Source organism: Hypanus sabinus, chromosome 6, assembly GCF_030144855.1.
Source record: "Hypanus sabinus isolate sHypSab1 chromosome 6, sHypSab1.hap1, whole genome shotgun sequence".
Lineage (NCBI taxonomy): Eukaryota > Metazoa > Chordata > Chondrichthyes > Myliobatiformes > Dasyatidae > Hypanus > Hypanus sabinus.
The window spans coordinates 182,122,411-182,141,516 of NC_082711.1; the positions used below are offsets into that span (position 1 = coordinate 182,122,411).

General features: G+C 45.9%; 2 protein-coding genes across 20 annotated transcripts in view; one reads left to right on the top strand and one right to left on the bottom strand.

Moving 5' to 3' along the window:
• The window catches only part of ncor1 (nuclear receptor corepressor 1), a 270,800-nt gene extending 268,960 nt beyond the window's left edge, over positions 1-1,840 (bottom strand). For 9 of the 17 annotated variants that reach the window (XM_059973770.1, XM_059973764.1, XM_059973763.1 and 6 more), the window contains exon 1: positions 1,571-1,794. The gene's annotated coding sequence lies outside the window, so the exon portion shown is untranslated. Of the gene's footprint in view, positions 1-1,570 lie in introns of all 17 variants that reach the window. The other 8 variants (XM_059973765.1, XM_059973762.1, XM_059973773.1 and 5 more) reach the window with 3 other exon arrangements.
• Positions 1,841-10,225: 8,385 nt separating this feature from the next.
• pigl (phosphatidylinositol glycan anchor biosynthesis, class L) overlaps positions 10,226-19,106 on the top strand; it is a 107,265-nt gene continuing 98,384 nt past the window's right edge. The window contains exon 1 of one of the 3 annotated variants that reach the window (XM_059973784.1): positions 10,226-10,695. In XM_059973784.1, the coding sequence (XP_059829767.1) occupies positions 10,452-10,695 (244 nt within the window). In that variant the 5' untranslated portion in view covers positions 10,226-10,451. The remainder of the gene's footprint in view (positions 10,696-19,106) is intronic. The other 2 variants (XM_059973783.1, XM_059973785.1) reach the window with 2 other exon arrangements.

The window sequence follows — 19,106 nt, forward strand, 5'->3', positions numbered from 1 at the left end:
AAATTTTTTTAAAAAATAGAATTTTACTGCAATTATGCAGTGTTTTGGTGGGTCCAAAACTTGACCAACGCATACAACTTTTACCTTTTTCTCTATAAGAGGTTATAACTGCCCCAGAAGGTTCAGTACTCTACTTCTGGACAGGTCAGCTGACATTTTTGAAGCAACATTGAATAGAATGTGACTTCAGTTCTTGGCATAATGCATGGAAACAGGCCCTTTAGCCCAAGTGCTCCATGCCCACTGAGATTCCCATCGGCATGTGCCTGGACCATATCCCTCTGCTACTGGTAGAGGTCCACGGCATGAAAAAGTTAAGAACCTCTGCTCTAAATATTTCCTATCCAGGTACCCAAGTTTTATTAAATGTTGTTAATGTAACTGCCTCAACCACTTCCTCTTTCAACTCATTCTATATACTCACCAGTGTGGGGGAAACAAAAAAAAATTACCCCTCAGGGACCTATTAAATCTCTTCCCTCTTAACATATCAAGAACTTAAGGGCATAAACCAAGGCCTTCAAGATCTTGATCCCAAATTCAAGGAAAATGTGTGCATTCACCCCATCTATGCCCCTCTTATATACTTCTATAATATCACTTGTCATTCTCCTATGCTCCAATGAAAAAAAATCCCAACCTCCATAACTCCCGGAAACATCATAAATCTCCTCTGCATTCTTTTGAACTTGATGAAACCAAAACTGAACATTTCTGAAGCAACATTATGCCAAACACAACCTCAAAATCTGGTACAATTCCAACTTTCTATACTCTGTGCTGGGTAAAAACATTTCATCCTGGTTGATATTGCAGGCCAGAGGATAGCCAAAATTAAATACAATTCACAAATCTACTTTCGACATCTTCCATAACTTAATCGCATCATTTACGAAAATAAAAAGTCAGAACATGAAGTATGGGAGATGAAAGAGTTGTAACAAAAAAAAACACAAGTTATTTGAAAAGTATACAAGGATATTGTTCCCTCACACTCCAAACTCTAATCTGTGAGGAAATCGCAATGGGACAGAGGAATTTCTTACAAGGTCCATGAAAAACCATCTTCCTGGGTGCTTTTATAACATTCAACCTCTAAGAGCTAAATTTAGGACATAGAGAAATAATGATAACAAAGTACAGAGCAGGCACGAGGAGCAACATAACCCACTATTATTCGTTATAATATTTCTATGTTATTTAAACATTCATACTTATATCAGAAATGTTTTCTCCACACAATACAGACTTCCTGACAAAAAAAAATAGGTGGCGGCGAGAGTGAGAGAACATGAATACCAGGTTCTGAAAACATCTGTAGCCCAGCACTCGCGAAAACAAGGCAAAAGGTTGCCGTGTGAAATAAGTATTTCCAACATATTTTTTACAGCGACTCTCCTGCCAGAGACGCCCAGACGTCCTCGCATCGGCTGTGCCCACTCTCTCAGACCATACGGCCTACCCATTAACTGGGGTTCGAGCTTGGCCCTAGGCCTAGTCCTCCAGCCTGTCTGTCACGATTTAGTCCCGATATCCCACGATGCCCGTGGCCCTCGGCACCAGTACTCACCGGCCGTGCTCTAGCCACCAGTCCGACTCTAACCCCGCGCCGCCATCTTGCGCAGAGCGCAGCTTCAGGCCACCGCTCCCTGCTTCCCCTTCAGTGCCCGCCGATAACTCGGTCAGTCCGGCAATCAGTCCGTCTACCCTTCCAATGCTCACTCGCCTTGCACCGTCTGCAATCCAGGGCCCAGGGCTAGTACCACTCCGACAGTCTGACCCCGACCGCTCCCCGCCCGCGACACCGCCAGCAATCCGCGAACTGCGACTGCGCGGCACAACCTCCCCGCCCGCAGCGCAGCCAACAACGCGGGACAAAACCAAAACCCGGCAAGCGGAGCCCGGTGGCGAGGTCGGTAGGATGAGGAAAGGACATACAGTATGCAATGCAGTGTGGAGGGATAGGAACTGTGGAGTGGAGTGTGGAGGGAGGGGAGATGTGGAATGGAGGAGGAGATGTGAAACGGTGTGGAGGGAGTGGGAGATGGGATTGACTGTGGAGGGAGGGGGAGATATGGAATGGAATGTGGAGGGAGGGAAGGGGAAATATGGAGGAAAGGGAGGGGTAATGTGGAGTGGATAGTGGGTATATGTGGAATTCCACTATTCCCTTGACAATTCTTCCCTCCAGGCATTCCCTGAATCCAGCCTCAGTGCTATGCCTGCCCATGCACCTTCTCCCTCACCTCCATGCAGTGCCCCAAATAGTCCTTGCAGGTGAGGCAACATTTCACCTGAAAATCTGCAGCAGTCATGTATTGTGTCCAGTGCTTCACCATCCCATCTACCTCTATCACAACTTTCAAAGAACAATATTCCTGCACTTCTTGGTCTCTTTGTTCTAGGACAGTCCTCAGAGCCCAAACATTGACTATGCAAGTCTTACCAAATTCGGTCTGCCATTCTTCAGTCCACTGACTTATTGTAATTTATATGTTTCATCACTGTCCACTGTAACACCAATTTTAGTGCCATCCATACTTGGAATACTACATTATGTTCTGGTCATTCTGTTATAGGAAAGATGTAGTTAAACTGGAAAGAGTGCAGAGAAGATTGCCAGCACTAGAGTCATGATCATTGAAAAGTACAGCACAGAAATAGGCCCATCAGCCTATCTAGTCTGTGCTGAACCAATTAAACTGCCTATTCCAGATGGCAAATGGGGTTCAACCCAGTTAAGTGTGAGGTAGTTCATTTTGGAAGGTTAAATATGATGGCAGAATATAGCATTAATGGCAAGAGTCTTGGCACTGTGGAGGATCAGAGTGATCTTGGGGTCTGAGTCCATAGGACACTCAAAGCTGCTTCGCAGGTTAACATTGTGGTTAAGAAGGCATATGGTGCATTGGCCTTCATCAATCATGGTAATATTGCAACTATATAGGACCCTGGTCAGACCCCACTTGGAGTACTGTGCTCAATTCTGGTTGCCTCACTGCAGGAAGGACGTGGAAACTATTGAAAGGGTGCAGAGGAGATTTACAAGAATGTTGCCTGGATTGGGGAGCATGCCTTATGAGAATAGGTTGAGTGAACTTGGCCTTTTCTCCTTGGAGCGACGGAGGATGAGAGGTGACCTGATAAATGTGTAAAAGATAATGAGAGGCATTGATTGTGTGGATAGTCAGAGGCTTTTCCCCAGGACTGAAATGGCTAGCATAAGAGGGCATATTTTTAAGGTGCTTGGAAGTAGGTACAGAGGAGATGTCAGGGGGAAGTTTTTTATGCAGAGAGTGGTGAGTGAGTGGAATGAGCTGCTGGTAGAGGCGGAGACGATAGGGTCTTTTAAGAGACTCCTGGATGGATACATAGAAAAGTAGAGGGTATGGGTAAGCCTAGGTAGTTCTAAGGCAAGGGCATTTTCGGCATAGCTTTGTAGGCCAAAGGGTCTGTATTGTGCTGTAGGTTTTCTATGTTACTCCCATTGACCTGCACTAGGACCATAGCCCCCCATACCCCTACTATCCATGTACCTATCCAAACTTCTCTTAAACTTTGAAATCCCAGATCCCTTTGTTCTACCAGACTCCTCAGTGCCCTACCGTTCACTGTGTAAGACCAACCTTAGTTGGGACTTCTGCATGATGATGAAGGAAACTTTCCTGAACACAATTGACAAACTCTATCCCATCTAGTCCTTTTACTGCATAGAAATCCTGGTCAATACATGAAAAGTTAAAATCATCTACTGTAACGACTTTATGTTTCTTGCAACAATCTGCAATCTCTCTGCAAATTTGTTCCTCTAAATCACTCACTGTTGAGTGGTCTATAATATAGTACTGCTAACGTTGTCATACCTTTCTTATTTCTCAGTTCCACCCATAATACCTCAGACAAGTTCTCCATTCTGTCATGATGAAGCACTGCTGTGAAATTTTCCCTGCCACCCCTCCTCCATTAATCACTGTCATGTCTAAAACAACAGAGCCCCAAAATATTGAGCTGCCAGTCCTGCCCCTACCGCAAGCAAGTCTCATTAATGGCTACAATGTCATAATTCCAGGTATTGATCCATGCCTGAGCTCATCTGCCTTTTCTACAATACTTCTTGCATTGAAATACACACAGCTCAAGACACTAGTCACGTCATGCTTAACCTTTTGGTTCCTGACTTTGTCTGAGTCTTACCAACATGTCTCCACAACCACTCCGCTATCTGTTCTGACACTCTGGTTTCTATCCCCCTGCAACTCTAATTTAAACCCCGCAGTGCAGTACTGGCAAACATTTCCTCAAGGATATTAGTCCCCTTCCAGTTTAGGTGCAAACCGTCTTTTCTGCATAGGTCCCACCTTCTCTGAGAGAGGGCTGAATGATCCAGAAATCTTTTACCTTCCCTCCTACTTAAACTTCTTAGCCTTCCTTTTTCTGGCCTCACTAGCATGTGGCATGGGTAGCAATCCTGAGATCACAAACCCACAGGCCCCACCTTTTAATTAAGCACCTACCTCCCTAAACTCACTTTGCAGAATCTTGTCTCTCTTTCTTCCTGTGTCATTAGTACCTGAATGGACTTCTGGCTGTTCACCTACCCATTTAAGAATGCTGAGGACTCTATATAAGATGTCGCAAACCCTGGCATCTGGGAGGCAACACAGCATCCATGAATCTTGTACTCGTCAAAGTACCTCCTTTCTGTTCCCCTAAATAACAGATCTCCTATCACCACAGCTCGCCTCTTCTTGCTCCTGCCTTTCTGAATCACTGAGCCAGTCTTAGCGGCAGAGACCTAACCGCTGTGACTTTCCTTTGTTAGGTCATCCCCCCCAACAGTATCCAAAGTGATATACCTGTTCATGGGGATGGCCACAGAGGTACTCTGTACTAGCTCCTAAACCCCTTTCCCCTTGCTGACTGTCACCCAGTTTCTTGTATCCTGCAACTTGGTGTAACTTCTCAATATGTCCTATCTTAAAGCACATGGTATTGGGGGTATGGTATTGATGTGGATACAGAATTGGTTGGCAGACAGGAAGCAAAGAGTGGGAGTAAACGGGACCTTTTCAGAATGGCAGGTAGTGAATAGTGGGGTACCGCAAGGCTCAGTGATTACAATATATATTATATAATATTACAATATATATTAATGATTTAGACAAGGGAATTAAATGCAGCATCTCCAAGTTTGCGGATGACACGAAGCTGGGCGGCGATGTTAGCTGTGATGAGGATGCTAAGAGGATGCAGGGTGACTTGGATAGGTTAGGTGAGTGGGCAAATTCATGGTAGATGCAATTTAATGTGGATAAATGTGAGGTTATCCACTTTGGTTGCAAGAACAGGAAAACTGATTATTATCTCAACGGTGGCTGATTAGGAAAAGGGGAGCTGCAACGAGACCTGGGTGTCATTGTACACCAGTCATTGAAGGTGGGCATGCAGGTACAGCAGGCGGTGGAAAAGGCAAATGGTATGTTGGCATTCATAGCAAAAGGATTTGAGTACAGGAGCAGGGAGGTTCTACTGCAGTTGTACAAGGCCTTGGTGGGACCGCACCTAGAATATTGTGTGCAGTTTTGGTCCCCTAATCTGAGGAAAGACATTCTTGCCATAGAGGGAGTACAGAGAAGGTTCACCAGATTGATTCCTGGGACGGCAGGACTTTCATATGAAGAAAGACTGGATCAACTAGGCTTATACTCACCAGAATTTAGAAGATTGAGGGGGGATCTTATTGAAACGTATAAAATTCTAAAGGGATTGGACAGGCTAGATGCAGGAAGATTGTTTCCAATGTTGGGGAAGTCCAGAACAAGGGGTCACAGTTTAAGGATAAAGGGGAAGCCTTTTAGGACCCAGATGAGGAAAAACTTATTCACACAGAGTGGTGAATCTGTGGAATTCTCTGCCACAGGCAACAGTTGAGGCCGGTTCATTGGCTATATTTAAGAGGAAGTTAGATATGGCCCTTGTGGCTAAAGGGATCAGGGGGTATGGAGAGAAAGCAGGTACAGGGTTCCGAGTTGAATGATCAGCCATGATCATACTGAATGGTGGTGCCGGCTCAAGGGACTGAATGGCCTACCCCTGCACCTATTTTCTATGTTTCTATCAGCCCCTTAACCTCCCAATTGATCCAGAGTTCATCCAGTTCCAGCTCCAACTCCTTAACACAGAGTGTTAGAAGCTACAGCTGGACCCTAATGCCTTCACCATCGTTTTGGGGAATTTTAACTAGGCCAGTCTGAAAAATCACTGAGCAATTGCCATCAACAGATCACTTGCAATACCAGAGGAAACAACACACTGGGCCACTGTTACAACACCATCAAGAATGCCTACCATGCCATTCCACACCCTCACTTCTGGAAGTCTGATCACCTGGCTGTACTTCTACTCCCTGACTGCAGCACTAGTAGTGAGGACCAAGAAGATATAGACAAGGGAAGCACAGGAGCGCCTACAGGACTGCTTTGAATCAGTGGACTGGACTGTATTCAGGGATTCATCTTTGAATCTGGATGAGTATGCTGCAGTTGTTAGTGACTTCATTAAAACCTGTGTGGATGAGTTTGTGCTTACAAAGTCTTGCTGTACATTCCCGAACCAGGAGATGCGTTGTCTGCTGAAGGCTAGATCTGTGGCATTCAAGTCTGGCAACCCAGGCCTGTACCAGAAAACTAGGTATGATTTGCAGAGGGCTATTTCAAGAGTGAACAAGGTTGGAGGCAACATTGATGTACAGGACCGAAAGAAGCTGCAGAGGGTTGTATGTTTAGTCAGCTCCATCTTCAGAATCAGAATCAGATTTATTATCACTAGCATGTGACCTGAAATTTGTTAATTTCATAGCAGCAGTTCAATGCAATACATAATATAGAAGAAAAATGTAATAGATAAGTAAATCTTATTCAGTATACTTTATACAGTATATGTATATTGAATAGATTAAAATTCATGCAAAAAATAGAAATATTATATATTTAAAAAAGTGAGGTAATGTCCAAGGGTTCAATGTCCATTTAGGAATCAGATGGCAGAGGGGAAGAAGCTGTTCCTGAATCACTGTAATTGATTTACTTATTTACTATTATTTTTTTTCTTTCTTCTATATCATGTATTGCATTGCACTGCTGCTGCCAAGTTAACAAATTTCATGGCATATGCCGTTGATGATAAACTTGATTCTGATTCAGGTTCCAATTCTGGATGTACTTCTTGCATTTGCAGTTGTCAGGGACACTAGAGGTCTCCTTGCCTTCCCACATCCCACAAGAGGAACATTCTACTATCCTGCCTGGGAGCTCTATTGTTTTACCTGAGCAAATATAAAGAAGAGAGAGCAATAAGGAGGAAGGGTGCTGGGAGAGGGGGTTAAAACTCTATGTACAGCTTTTCAATGATTTCAGGTTCTCTGGTGCCCATCATCTTATTTTTACTATGGATGTCCAGTCCCTCTACATCTCCATACCCCACCAAAAAGGCCTCAAAGCTCTTCGTTTTTTTTGCTGGACACCAGACCTAACCAGTTTCCTTCCACCACCACTCTTCTCTGCTCAGCAGAACTTGTCCTCACTCTAAATAATTTCTCCTTTGGCTTCTCCCACTTCCTTCAAACTAAAGGTTTAGCAATGGGCACTTGCATGGGTCCCAGCTATGCCTGCCTGTTTGTTTGTTGGCTACATGGTTCAGTCTATGTTCCAAGCCTACACTAGTGACCGTTTCACTTTTCCTAAGCTACATTGACAACTGCATTGGTGCTTCTTCCTGCACCTGTGCCGAACTGGTTGACTTCATCCACTTTGCCTCCAACTTCCACCCTGACCTCAAATTTACCTCCCTCCCCTTTCTCAATCTTACTATCTCTATCTCTGGAGGCAACTTATCTACTGATGTCTATTATAAACCAACGGACTCTTACAGCTACCTGGACTATACCTCTTTCCACCCTGTTACTTGTAAAAACGTCACCCCCTTCTCTTAATTCTTCCACTTCTGCTGCATCTGTTCCCAGGATCAGGCTTTTCATTTTAGAACGAAGATGCCTTCCTTTCCCCCAACATCAACGCTGCCCTCAACCACATCTCTTCCATTTCATACACATCTGCTATAATTCTCCGCAATTTCCACCATCTAAATGGGATCCCACCACCAAGCACATCTTCACCCCCCACCAATTTTCTGCTTTCTGTAAGGATCGTTCCATACGTGACTCCCTTGTCCATTCATTCATCCCCACTGATCTTCCTCCTGGCACTTATCCTTGCAGGCAGAACAAGTGCTACACCTGCCCCTCACTTCCTTCTCAATACCATTCAGGGCCCTTAGCAGTCCTTCCAGGTGAGGCAACACTTCACCCGTGAGTCTGTTGGAGTCGTATACCGTGTTTGGTATTCCTGGTGTGGTCTCCTGTATATCGATGAGACCCAACGTAGATTAGGAGACGCTTCACCAAGCACCTATGCTCTGGTTGCCAGAAAAAAGCGGGATGTCCCAGTAGCCATCCATTTTAATTCAACTTCCCATTCTAATATGACTATCCATAGCCCCCTCCTCCCTCTCCTCCCCCCTCTCCTCTCCTCTCTCCTCCCCCCTCCCCTCTCCCCTCCCCCCTCCCCTCTCTCCTCTCCCCTCCCCTCTCCCCCTCCCCTCCCCTCCCCTCTCCCCCTCCCCTCCCCTCTCTCCCCTCTCCCCCCTCCCCTCCCCTCTCCCCCTCCCCTCTCCCCCTCCCCTCTCCCCCTCCCCTCCCCTCTCTCCCCTCCCCTCTCCTCCCTCCCCTCTCCCCTCTCCTTCCCCTCCCCTCTCCCCCTCCCCTCTCTCCCCTCCCCTCTCTCCCCTCCCCTCTCCTCCCTCCCCTCTCCCCTCTCCTTCCCCTCCCCTCTCCTCCCCCCTCTCCCCTCCCCTCCCCCCTCCCCTCCCCCCTCCCCTCCCCCCTCCCCTCTCTCCCCTCCCCTCTCTCCCCTCCCCTCTCTCCCCTCCCCTCTCTCCCCTCCCCTCTCTCCCCTCCCCCTCCCCTCTCTCCCCTCCCCTCTCCTCCCTCCCCTCCCCTCTCCTCCCTCCCCTCTCCCCTCTCCCCTCCCCTCTCCCCTCCCCCCTCTCCCCTCCCCTCTCCCCTCTCCCCTCTCCCCTCTCCCCTCCCCCCTCTCCCCTCTCCCCTCCCCTCTCCCCTCCCCCTCCCCTCCCCTCTCCCCTCCCCCTCCCCTCCCCTCTCACCTCCCCCCCTCTCCCCTCCCCTCCCCTCTCTCCCCTCCCCTTCCCCTCTCTCCCCTCCCCTCTCCTCTCCTCTCTCCCCTCCCCTCCCTCCCCTCTCCCCTCTCCCCTCCCCTCCCTCCCCTCTCCCCTCTCCCCTTTCCCCTCCCCTCTCCCCTTTCCCCTCCCCTCTCCCCTCTCCCCTCTCCCCCCTACCCTCCCCCCTCTCCCCTCCCCCCTCTCCCCTCCCCTCCCCCCTCTCCCCTCCCCTCCCCCTCTCCCCTCCCCTCCCCCTCTCCCCTCTCCTCCCCCTCTCCCCTCTCCCCTCCCCTCCCCTCCCCTCCCCCCTCTCCCCTCCCCTCCCCTCCCCCCTCTCCCCCCTCTCCCCTCCCCTCCCCCCTCTCCCCTCCCCTCCCCTCCCCCCTCTCCCCTCCCCTCCCCCCTCTCCCCTCCCCCCTCCCCCCTCTCCCCTCCCCTCTCCCCTCCCCTCTCTCCCCTCCCCTCCCCCCTCCCCCCTCCCCTCCCCCCTCCCCCTCCCCCCTCTCCCCTCCCCCCTCCCCCCTCCCCCCTCTTCCCTCCCCCCTCCCCCCTCCCCCCTCTCCCCTCCCCTCCCCCCTCCCCCCTCCCCCCTCTCCCCTCCCCTCCCCCCTCTCCCCTCCCCTCCCCTCCCCCCTCCCCCCTCCCCCTCCCCTCCCCCCTCCCCCCTCCCCCCTCCCCCCTCCCCTCCCCCCTCCCCCTCTCCCCTCCCCCCTCCCCCCTCTCCCCTCCCCCCTCCCCCCTCTCCCCTCCCCTCCCCCCTCCCCCCTCCCCCCTCCCCTCCCCCCTCCCCCCTCCCCCTCTCCCCTCCCCCCTCCCCCTCTCCCCTCCCCCCTCCCCCCTCCCCCCTCTCCCCTCCCCCCTCCCCCCTCCCCTCTCCCCTCCCCTCTCCCCCCTCCCCTCTCCCCTCCCCTCTCCCCACAAGTGGGGGGGCGTTGTGTACGTATTCCCGGTAATGCCCCCCCACTCCCCTTCAGCCAATTCCCACCACTTTTCCGTCTCTCACCTTATTTCCTTGCCCGCCCAGAGCTTCCCTCTGGTGCTTCTCCCCTCTTTTCTTTCTTCCATGGGCTTTTGTCTCTTTCATCAATTCACTTCCCAGCTCTTCACTTCATCCCCTCCCCTTTCTGGTTTCAGCTGTCACCTGAGGTTGGCGGAACTGTCGTGCCGGTCCGTGGAGCGAGCCGGAATGTCGGGCGGGCGGACCGGTTGCTGTAAATATGGTGGAACTGTACTTCCTTTTCGCGTTGTCTTTGCTTTGTTTATGGATCCGACACATTTATCGCAAACAATTCGTCGATCCAGAACCTGCTGCCACTGGGGCTGAGGATCAGACGGCCCAGAGGCGGGGGACGGCGACTTTGCTGGTCATCGCTCACCCTGACGACGAGTGCATGTTTTTCGCGCCAGCCGTGCTACGCTTAGCGGCCCGTGGACCCTTCTACCTGCTCTGTCTCTCCACAGGTCAGTATAGACCCGAGGAACCGAACGTCCTCCTTCTGCTACATAACCAGCCCGTGCTGACACTGGGAAGTACTCACTCTTGGTTAACCACAGGACAAAGAACAGTACAGCAGAGGAACAGGTTCTTTAACACTCAATGTTGTGCCGAGCTAAATAAATTAGTAATACAGTACCCAAATAAATAAATCCCATCTGCCTACATAATGTCTATATCGTTACATTTCCTGCATATTCATGTGCACACGTAAGAGCCCCTTGAACGCCTTTACCTTATTTGCCTCCACCACATTCGAGTCACTCACTCTTCTGCAATGAATATTTCAGTAATATTTCAAAATATTGTTTTATTAAGCATTCTTAACCGTTTACATAATTCATTATAGGTTATATGTAAAAAGTACATGAATGGCATATGTCATCATGCCACCATGTCAGCCCAAATTCCCAGCACTGTGTTTTTGCTTTCAATTAGTTTTTATGCTTTGGAATTACAAAACATAACACCTGCTGTGTTTAAAAGAAATGCCACATACATCTCCTTTGGACATACCCCCTCTTACCATAAGTACATGCACTCTTGTATCAGACATTCCAATCCTGGGAAAAGTAACTGGCTGTCTACTATGCCCCTCCCATAATTTTATAAACCTCTATCAGATCTCTCCTCAGCCTCCGCCACTCTCAAGAAAACAATTTAAGTTTGTCATACCTCTCCTCATAGCACATGCCCTCTAATTCAGGCAGCATCCTGGTAAACCACTTCTGAACCATCTTCAAAACCTCACCAACATTCCTATAATAGGGTAAATAGAACTGAATGCAATATTTCAGATGTATTCTAACAGGAGTTTTATTATGCTGCACCTTACAGTAAATTCTGCACTCTTGAATTCAGTTCTTCAACTAATGCTATATGCTTTCTTTACCACCTTAGCAACATGTGTAGGCACAGAAGCTATGAACTTGATCATCAACCTTTTAAGGGTCTTGCCCTTAACAATGTACTGTCTCTGTACATTTGATCTCCCAAAGTGCAACTCTTCAAATTTCACTGGGTAAAATTCCATCTGCCATTTCTGCATGCATATTTGCAAATGATCTATATACTACTGTATCCTTTGCCAGTCTTCTACAGGATCCAGAACACCACCAATCTTTCTATTGTCTGCAAACTTACTAATCTACCCATCAATGTTTTCATGCAGAGGTCACAGTACAGATCATTGTGGAACTCTACTAGCCACTGACCTCCATCTGGAATAAGTCTCATTGACTTCTATCTGTCCCCCTGTCTTCTATGGATAAGCCAATTCCAAATCCAAATGTCCAGTTCTCCATGCATCCCATGCATATTCATCATTTCACTTTTCTGGATGGGTCTTGTCAAATGCCTTACTAAAATCCATGTAGACAACATCCACAGCTGTACCTTCATCAATCACCTTCGTTATCTCCTTGAAAAAAACTCAGTGAAGTTAGTAAGTCATAACTTGCTCTGCACAAAGCTATGCTGACTATCCCTATGAAAGCAGTTGTTGTCCAATTGCAAATAAATCCTATCCCTAAGAATCCTGTCCAGTGACTTCCCAACCATCAATGTGAGGCTTACTGGTAAATGGCAGAACTGGTTCCAATGCCCCAGAAATTTGAATCCCTCGCCCTTGCACCATTTTTCAAGCCACGTATTCATCTGAAATATCCTCCTATTTCTACTCTGACTAGCACATGACACTGGTAGTAATCCAGAGATTATTACCTTTGTGGTCCTACTTTTTAGTTTATCTCCTAACTCCCTAAATTCACCTTGTAGGACCTCATCCCATTTTTTACCTATATCGTTGGTACCTATGTGTACCACGACCACTGGCTGTTCACCCTCCCATTCCAGAATGTCCTGCAGCTGCTCAGAGACATCCTTGACCCTTGCACCAGGGAGGCAACATACCTTCCTGGAGTCACGTTTGCGGCCGCAGAAACGCCTATCTATTCCCCTTACAATCGAATCCCCTATCACTATAGCTCTCCCACTCCTTTTCCTTCCCTCCTGTGCCACAGAGCCACCCATGGTGCAATGAACTTGGCTGCTGCTGCCTTCCCCTGATGAGACCAGTATCCAAAACAGTATATCTGTTTAGGAGGGAGATGACCTCAGGGGACTCCTGCACTACCTGCCTACTGCTACGCTGTCTGGTGGCCACCCCTTCCCTTTCTGCCTGTGTACCCTTTACCTGCGGTGTGGCCAACTCACTGAACGCGCTATTCACGACTTTCTCAGCATCGCAGATGCTCCAGTATGAATCCAATCGCAGCTCCAGACGCTCAATGCGGTCTGCAAGAAGCTGCAGTTGGAAACACTTCCTGTACACATAGTCATCAGGGACACTGGAAGTATCCCTGATTTCCCACATGCTGCAGGATGAACAAACCACAGGGCCAATCTCAGCTGCATACTTGCCTCAACTTTTGAAACTCCACTCCTTCACTGACCCACTCACTGGCCGCTCCGCTTAAGGTAACCCTCTACTTATTTGTTTGAGCTTTTCAAACTGTTTGGTCACCTGACCTCGATTGCCTAATCAGCTGCTTTCTGCTGAGCTATTCAAATCTTGATTGACTTGATTGCACAGTCCAACTGCCAAAACTGCCTGAATCTCTCGAGTCAAAGCCTCAAATCTCCACTCCTTCACTGGCCCACTCACTATCTGGCCGCTTTCCTTGGCCTCCACAGCTGCCTGTGGTAACGAATTTCATAGATTCACCACTGTTAGTCCTGAACATTTCTTGGCCTGTGTTTCCTCTTTAACCAGTGTTGCAGTTCCTTGCGACATCTGCAGTTGTCCTTGCATTGTTGGCACCTACTGGGGACTGCTTGAAAACAAGGCCACTCTCATGCTCTCTCTCATCTTTTCTGCTGCCAGCACTACCACAACTCACAACACCCTTTATCCCTTTACCTTAACCTTAATTTACCTTTAACAAAATAACTTTTGTTGTAATTCCTTTTGTGGCCTGACTCCTTTGTGTTACTTCCTGAGAGCCGAGGTTGTAACAACCAATCTGACTAAAGAAGTTCAAACTCATCTCCGTTTTAAAAGGATGATCCTGTATTCTGAGACTGTGTCCTCTGGTCATGGACTCTCCCACCATAGAAAACATCCTCTCCGGATCCACTTGATATCAAGGCTTTTCACCATTTGATAGATTTCAATGAAGTCACCCCTCATTCTTCTGAATTCCTGTGAATACAGGCCCAGAGCCATCAAACGCTATTCATATGACAAGTCGTTCAAACAAGGAATCATTTTCATGAACTTCCTTTGAACCCTCTCCAGTTTCAGCACATTTTTCTAAGATAAGGTGCCCAAAATTGCTCACAATGCTCCAAGTGAGGCCTCACTAGTGGGTTATGAAGTCTCAACTTTACATCCTTGCTTCTATATTCTAGTGCTTTTGAAATTAATGCTAACATTGCATTTGCCTTTCTCAGACTCAACCTGAAATTTAAGACTCAACCTGAGGCTCCTTCTGTAGCCTCTCTACTTCCTCAAAAATACCTGCACTTACACCTATCTCCGTATCATCTGCAAACTTTGCAACAAAGCCATCAATTCCATCATCCAAATCATTGGTGTATAATGTAAAAAGAATCGGTCCCAACACAGGCCCCTGTTAGTCACCAGCAGCCAATCAGAAAAGGCTCCCTTTATTCCCACTCTTTGCTTCCTGTCAATCACTCACTGCTTTATCCATGCCAGAATCTTTCCTGTAGTACCGTGGGCTTGTAGCTTGTTACGCAGACTCGTGTGGCACCTTGACAAAGGCCTTCTGAAAATCGAAGTACACAACATCAACCGATTCTCCTTTGTCTATGCTGCTTGTTATCTCTTCAAATAATTTCAACAGATTTGTCAGGCAAGATTTTCCCTTGAGGAAACCATGCTGACTACAGCCTATTATATCATGTGCCTACAAGTACCCCAAAACAATCAACTCCATAACAATCCACAAACATCCATAATAATCAACTCCAACATCTTTTCAACCACTGAGGTCAGACTTATAGTTTCCTTTCTTCTGCTTCTCTCCCTTCTTGAAGAGTGGAGTGACATTTGCAATTTTCCAGTATTCTGGAACCATTTAGAAGCTGGAGATTCTTGAAAGATCCTTCTTGTTTTTGTATCTTTCTCTAATCTGCCTATGTATCTATCCTGAATGTCTTAGTTGCTATTTTGGGGAAAGAGGTATGGTCTGAAGTACAGTCCCATGAGTGTGATTGCACCGGTCTTATTTTTGAATTTTACTCATGTCCATACTCTAAGTGGGTGAGCCCTCCAGTATGACTCTACTGTGTGCAGCTGTGATATTGTCCCTGAATAATTGTGCAACTTTCCTCCTTCCACCTTTTATCTTGTTCTGTATCTTTTCTAAAACATCAAAACCCTTGAATATTTAGTATCCTATCCTGCCCTTAATCAAGACTTTTGTTATGGCCACAATTTCATTGTTCCATGTACTGATCCATGTTCAGAATTCATTACCCTTTCCGTATGGATTGAAGTGTGTGTATCTTAGTACTGCTAATATTAAGATGCACACAGTTCAATCTGTCCATCCCCTTATGTTGATGACATCTATCTTCCTCTCAATCCCTCTACTCTCTGGCCTGATGCTCTGGTCTCATCCCCCTGCTCAACTGGTTAAATCCTCTTAAGTAGCATTGGTGAACCTCCCAGTCAGAATCACCCCTGCCCCAGAAGATGTTCCAAAGATCCATGAACCTGGTCCTGCCCCCTTCACCAGTTCCTTACAATTTATTTATCTGCTCTAAATTTCTATTCATGCCCTAACTGGCACATAACCCGAGAAGTAATCCAGAGTTTATTACCTTTGAGGTACTGCTTTTCAGACACTTCCCTACTGTGCAGAACCTCTTCCCCATTTCTACCTATGTCAATAGTGCCATCATGCAGCACAACCTCTGGCTGCTCACCCTCCCCCTTGAGAACATTCTGCAGATAATTTAAGGCATTTTTGACTTTGGCATCCAGGAGGCAACGTACCATCCTGTCTCATCCCATCAACCTGCACCCAGCCCTCCATACCCCCTCATTTGTGTACCTTTCCAAATTTTTCTTAGATATTGAAATTGACTTTACATCCATGGCTGCTCATTCCACACACTCACCACACTCTTGAGTGAAGAAGCTACCCATCGTGTTCCCCTTAAACATTTCACCTTTCACCCTTAACCCTTGACTTCTAGTTGTAGTCTCACCTAAATTTAAAAAACCCTGCTTGCATTTATCCCTATTTATACTCCTCATACTTTTGAATACCTCTATCAAATCTCCTCTCAATCTTCTACATTCTAGGGAAGAAAGTACTAACCTATTCGATCTTTCCTTATAACTCAGGTCCTCAAGTTGCTGCAACATCTTTGTAATTTTTATCTGCACTCTTTCTATCTTTTTACATTTTTTCTGTAGGTAGGTGACCAATACTGCACACAAATCTCCAAATTAGACCTCACCAACGTTTAATACAATGTCAATGTTACACCACAACTCCTGTACTTAATACAGTACACAGATTTAGGAAGACCAATGTGCCAAAAGCTTTCTTTACAACCCTATTAACCTGTGACGCTACTTTCAATGAATTACGCTCTTGTATTCCCAGATCCTTTCCTTCCACCGCACTCCTCCGTGCCTGACTATCACGGTATAAGACCTACTCTGGATAGTCCTACCAAAGTGGAACACCTTGTACTTGTCTGCATCTTCCATTTTTCATCCCATTTTTACAGCAGGTCCAGATTCTGCTGCAAAACATGACACTCTTCCATGCTGTCCACTACACCTGCAATATGAGGACTTGATCAGAGATATCTGGGAGGCAACATACCAACCGGGAATCTTATTCTCCTAACTAATGAATCCTCTATCAGCACAGCTCACTTCTTCTTCCCCCCTTCCCTTCTGAGTCACAGAGCCAGACATAGTGCCAGAGACCTGACCACTGTGACTTTCCTACTTTCCTCTGCTAGGTCATTCCCCCCCCCCCCCCCACCGAACAGTATCCAAAGTGGTATACCTGTTGTTGAGGGAGATGGCCACAGGGGTACTCTATACCAGCTGAATTTGCTTCTAGACAGCAAACACCGCTACCTCTAATCTGTTTAGAGTCCATGAAGTTGATGGCATTTTGCCTTACTTCTATAGACTCTGTGTACATCTCCTGAGTAAATACAGGTGCAAAGAATGCATTTTAGATCTCATTTGGCTCCGCGCTTGAATTACCATTCTGATATTCCAGAGGACCAACTTTGTCCCTTGTAATCCTACTGCTCTTAACATATCTGTAGAATCCCTTAGGATTCTCCTTCATCTTGTCTGTTAAGGCAACCTCATGTCTTCTTTTAGTCTTCTGATTTCTTTCTTAAGTGTTCCTAACTGCCTATACCTGTTGTGCACCTCTGTATTTTTATTAACCAGGCCCTCAGTCTCTCTTGAAAACCAAGGTTCCCAGTACCTGTTCTGTTTACCTTTTATTCTGATAGTCACATATATGCTTTCTACTCTCAACATTTCATTTTTGAAGGCTTCCCACTTACTAAGTACACCTTTGCCAGAAAACAACCTACCCCAATCTACATTTGTCAGATCCTTTCTGATACCATCAAAATTGGGCTTTCTCCAATTTAGAATCTCAACAAGCGGACTAGACCTATCTTTTTTCCATATTTACTTTGAAACTAACGGTATTGTGATTACAAGATGCAAAGTGTTCCCCTACACAAACTTCTATCACATTCCCTGTCTCATTCCATAATAGCAGATCAAGTATCACACACTTTCTCATTTGGACTTCTTTGTACTGATGAAAACTTTCCTGAACACATTTGACAAACTCTGTCCCTGTCAATACGTGGAAGGTTAAAATCACCTACTATAACAACCTTAATATACAACAGTCTGTGATCTCTCTATAAATTTCTTTCTCTAAATCCCTTGGACTGTTGGGTGGCCTGTAATATAGCCCCATTAACATGATCATACCTTCCTTATTCGTCAATTTCACCCATAATGCCTCACTAGACAAGTTCTCCAGTCTGTTCTGATGGAGCACTGCAGTGACATTTTCCCAGAATAGTTATGCCATCTCTCCTCCTTTAATATCCTCCTGCTCTGTTGCATCTAAAAGATTGGAGCTCCGGAAAATTGAGCTGCTAGTTCTGCTCTTCCTGCAGCCAAGTCTCACTAATGGCTACAATATCATAAATCCAGGTGTTGATCCATGCCTAAGTTCATCTGCCCTTTTTTGTAATTTTTTTATTGGAAGTTCATCATCAAACAACCATTTCCATAAGATGTAGTTCAGACATTGTACATATATATCATATATATATATATATATATATATATATATATATATATATATATATATGATATATATATCACAAATCTCCACATAGTATTTATCTGAGGTATACACTTATAGGAAAGAGTGGAAAATAAAAAACAAGCAAAAGGAAAAAAACCATGTATAAGTAGGGAGTGATCTTTTTTCTTTACAACATATTCATTGATTTGTGAGAATAAAATCAGGCCTATGAGGCATTATGTAGTTAAAACATTTTTCCCAGTATGAATCAAATTGTTCCAGCTTATGATTAACAGATGCTGTTATCTTCTCCGTTTTGTAAATGTCCATTATAATTTCCATCCATGCATTTAAAGTTGTGCTCTCCTAGTAAGAGTCTTTTTACCAGCCACCAACGGTATATTCATTAAATATTTATCTCTTTTCAACCATTCTTGAGGTATATACCCAAAATATATGGTCTTACTCTCTAAGGGTATTTCACATTTAAAGATGCCTTGTGGGGCATTGTGTATCCCCCTCCAATAGTCTTTGATAACAGGGCAGTCCCAAAAAATATGATAATGATTTGCATTTTGATTTCCACAATTTCTCCAGCAAACACGGAGGATACTATCATAATGGGATTTCTGAGAGGGTGTAATAAAATATCTGATCAAGTTTTTCCATCCGAACTCCCTCCATTTCTGTGAACTGGTACACTTCCATTGATACCTCCATATCATTGTCCATTCTTCCTAAGATATAATTATCCCTCTCCTTCCTTCTCCCATTTTGTTTTAATGTATGAAGTCAAATGTGCTTTAAGATTTGACAACCCCTTATACATGCTTGAAATGATTCTACTGTTATCTGAATTAAATGCTTTTCTAAATAGCTCTATCAAGCATATACTTGCCTTTGTTACATTTTTAAGTATCCTATTAACATATTGTCGCATCTGTAAATACCAATTAAAAATCTTGTTTTTCTAATAAGTGTTTCTCTTTAAGCATTTCAAAACTGAACAGTGTTCCTTCTTTCATTAT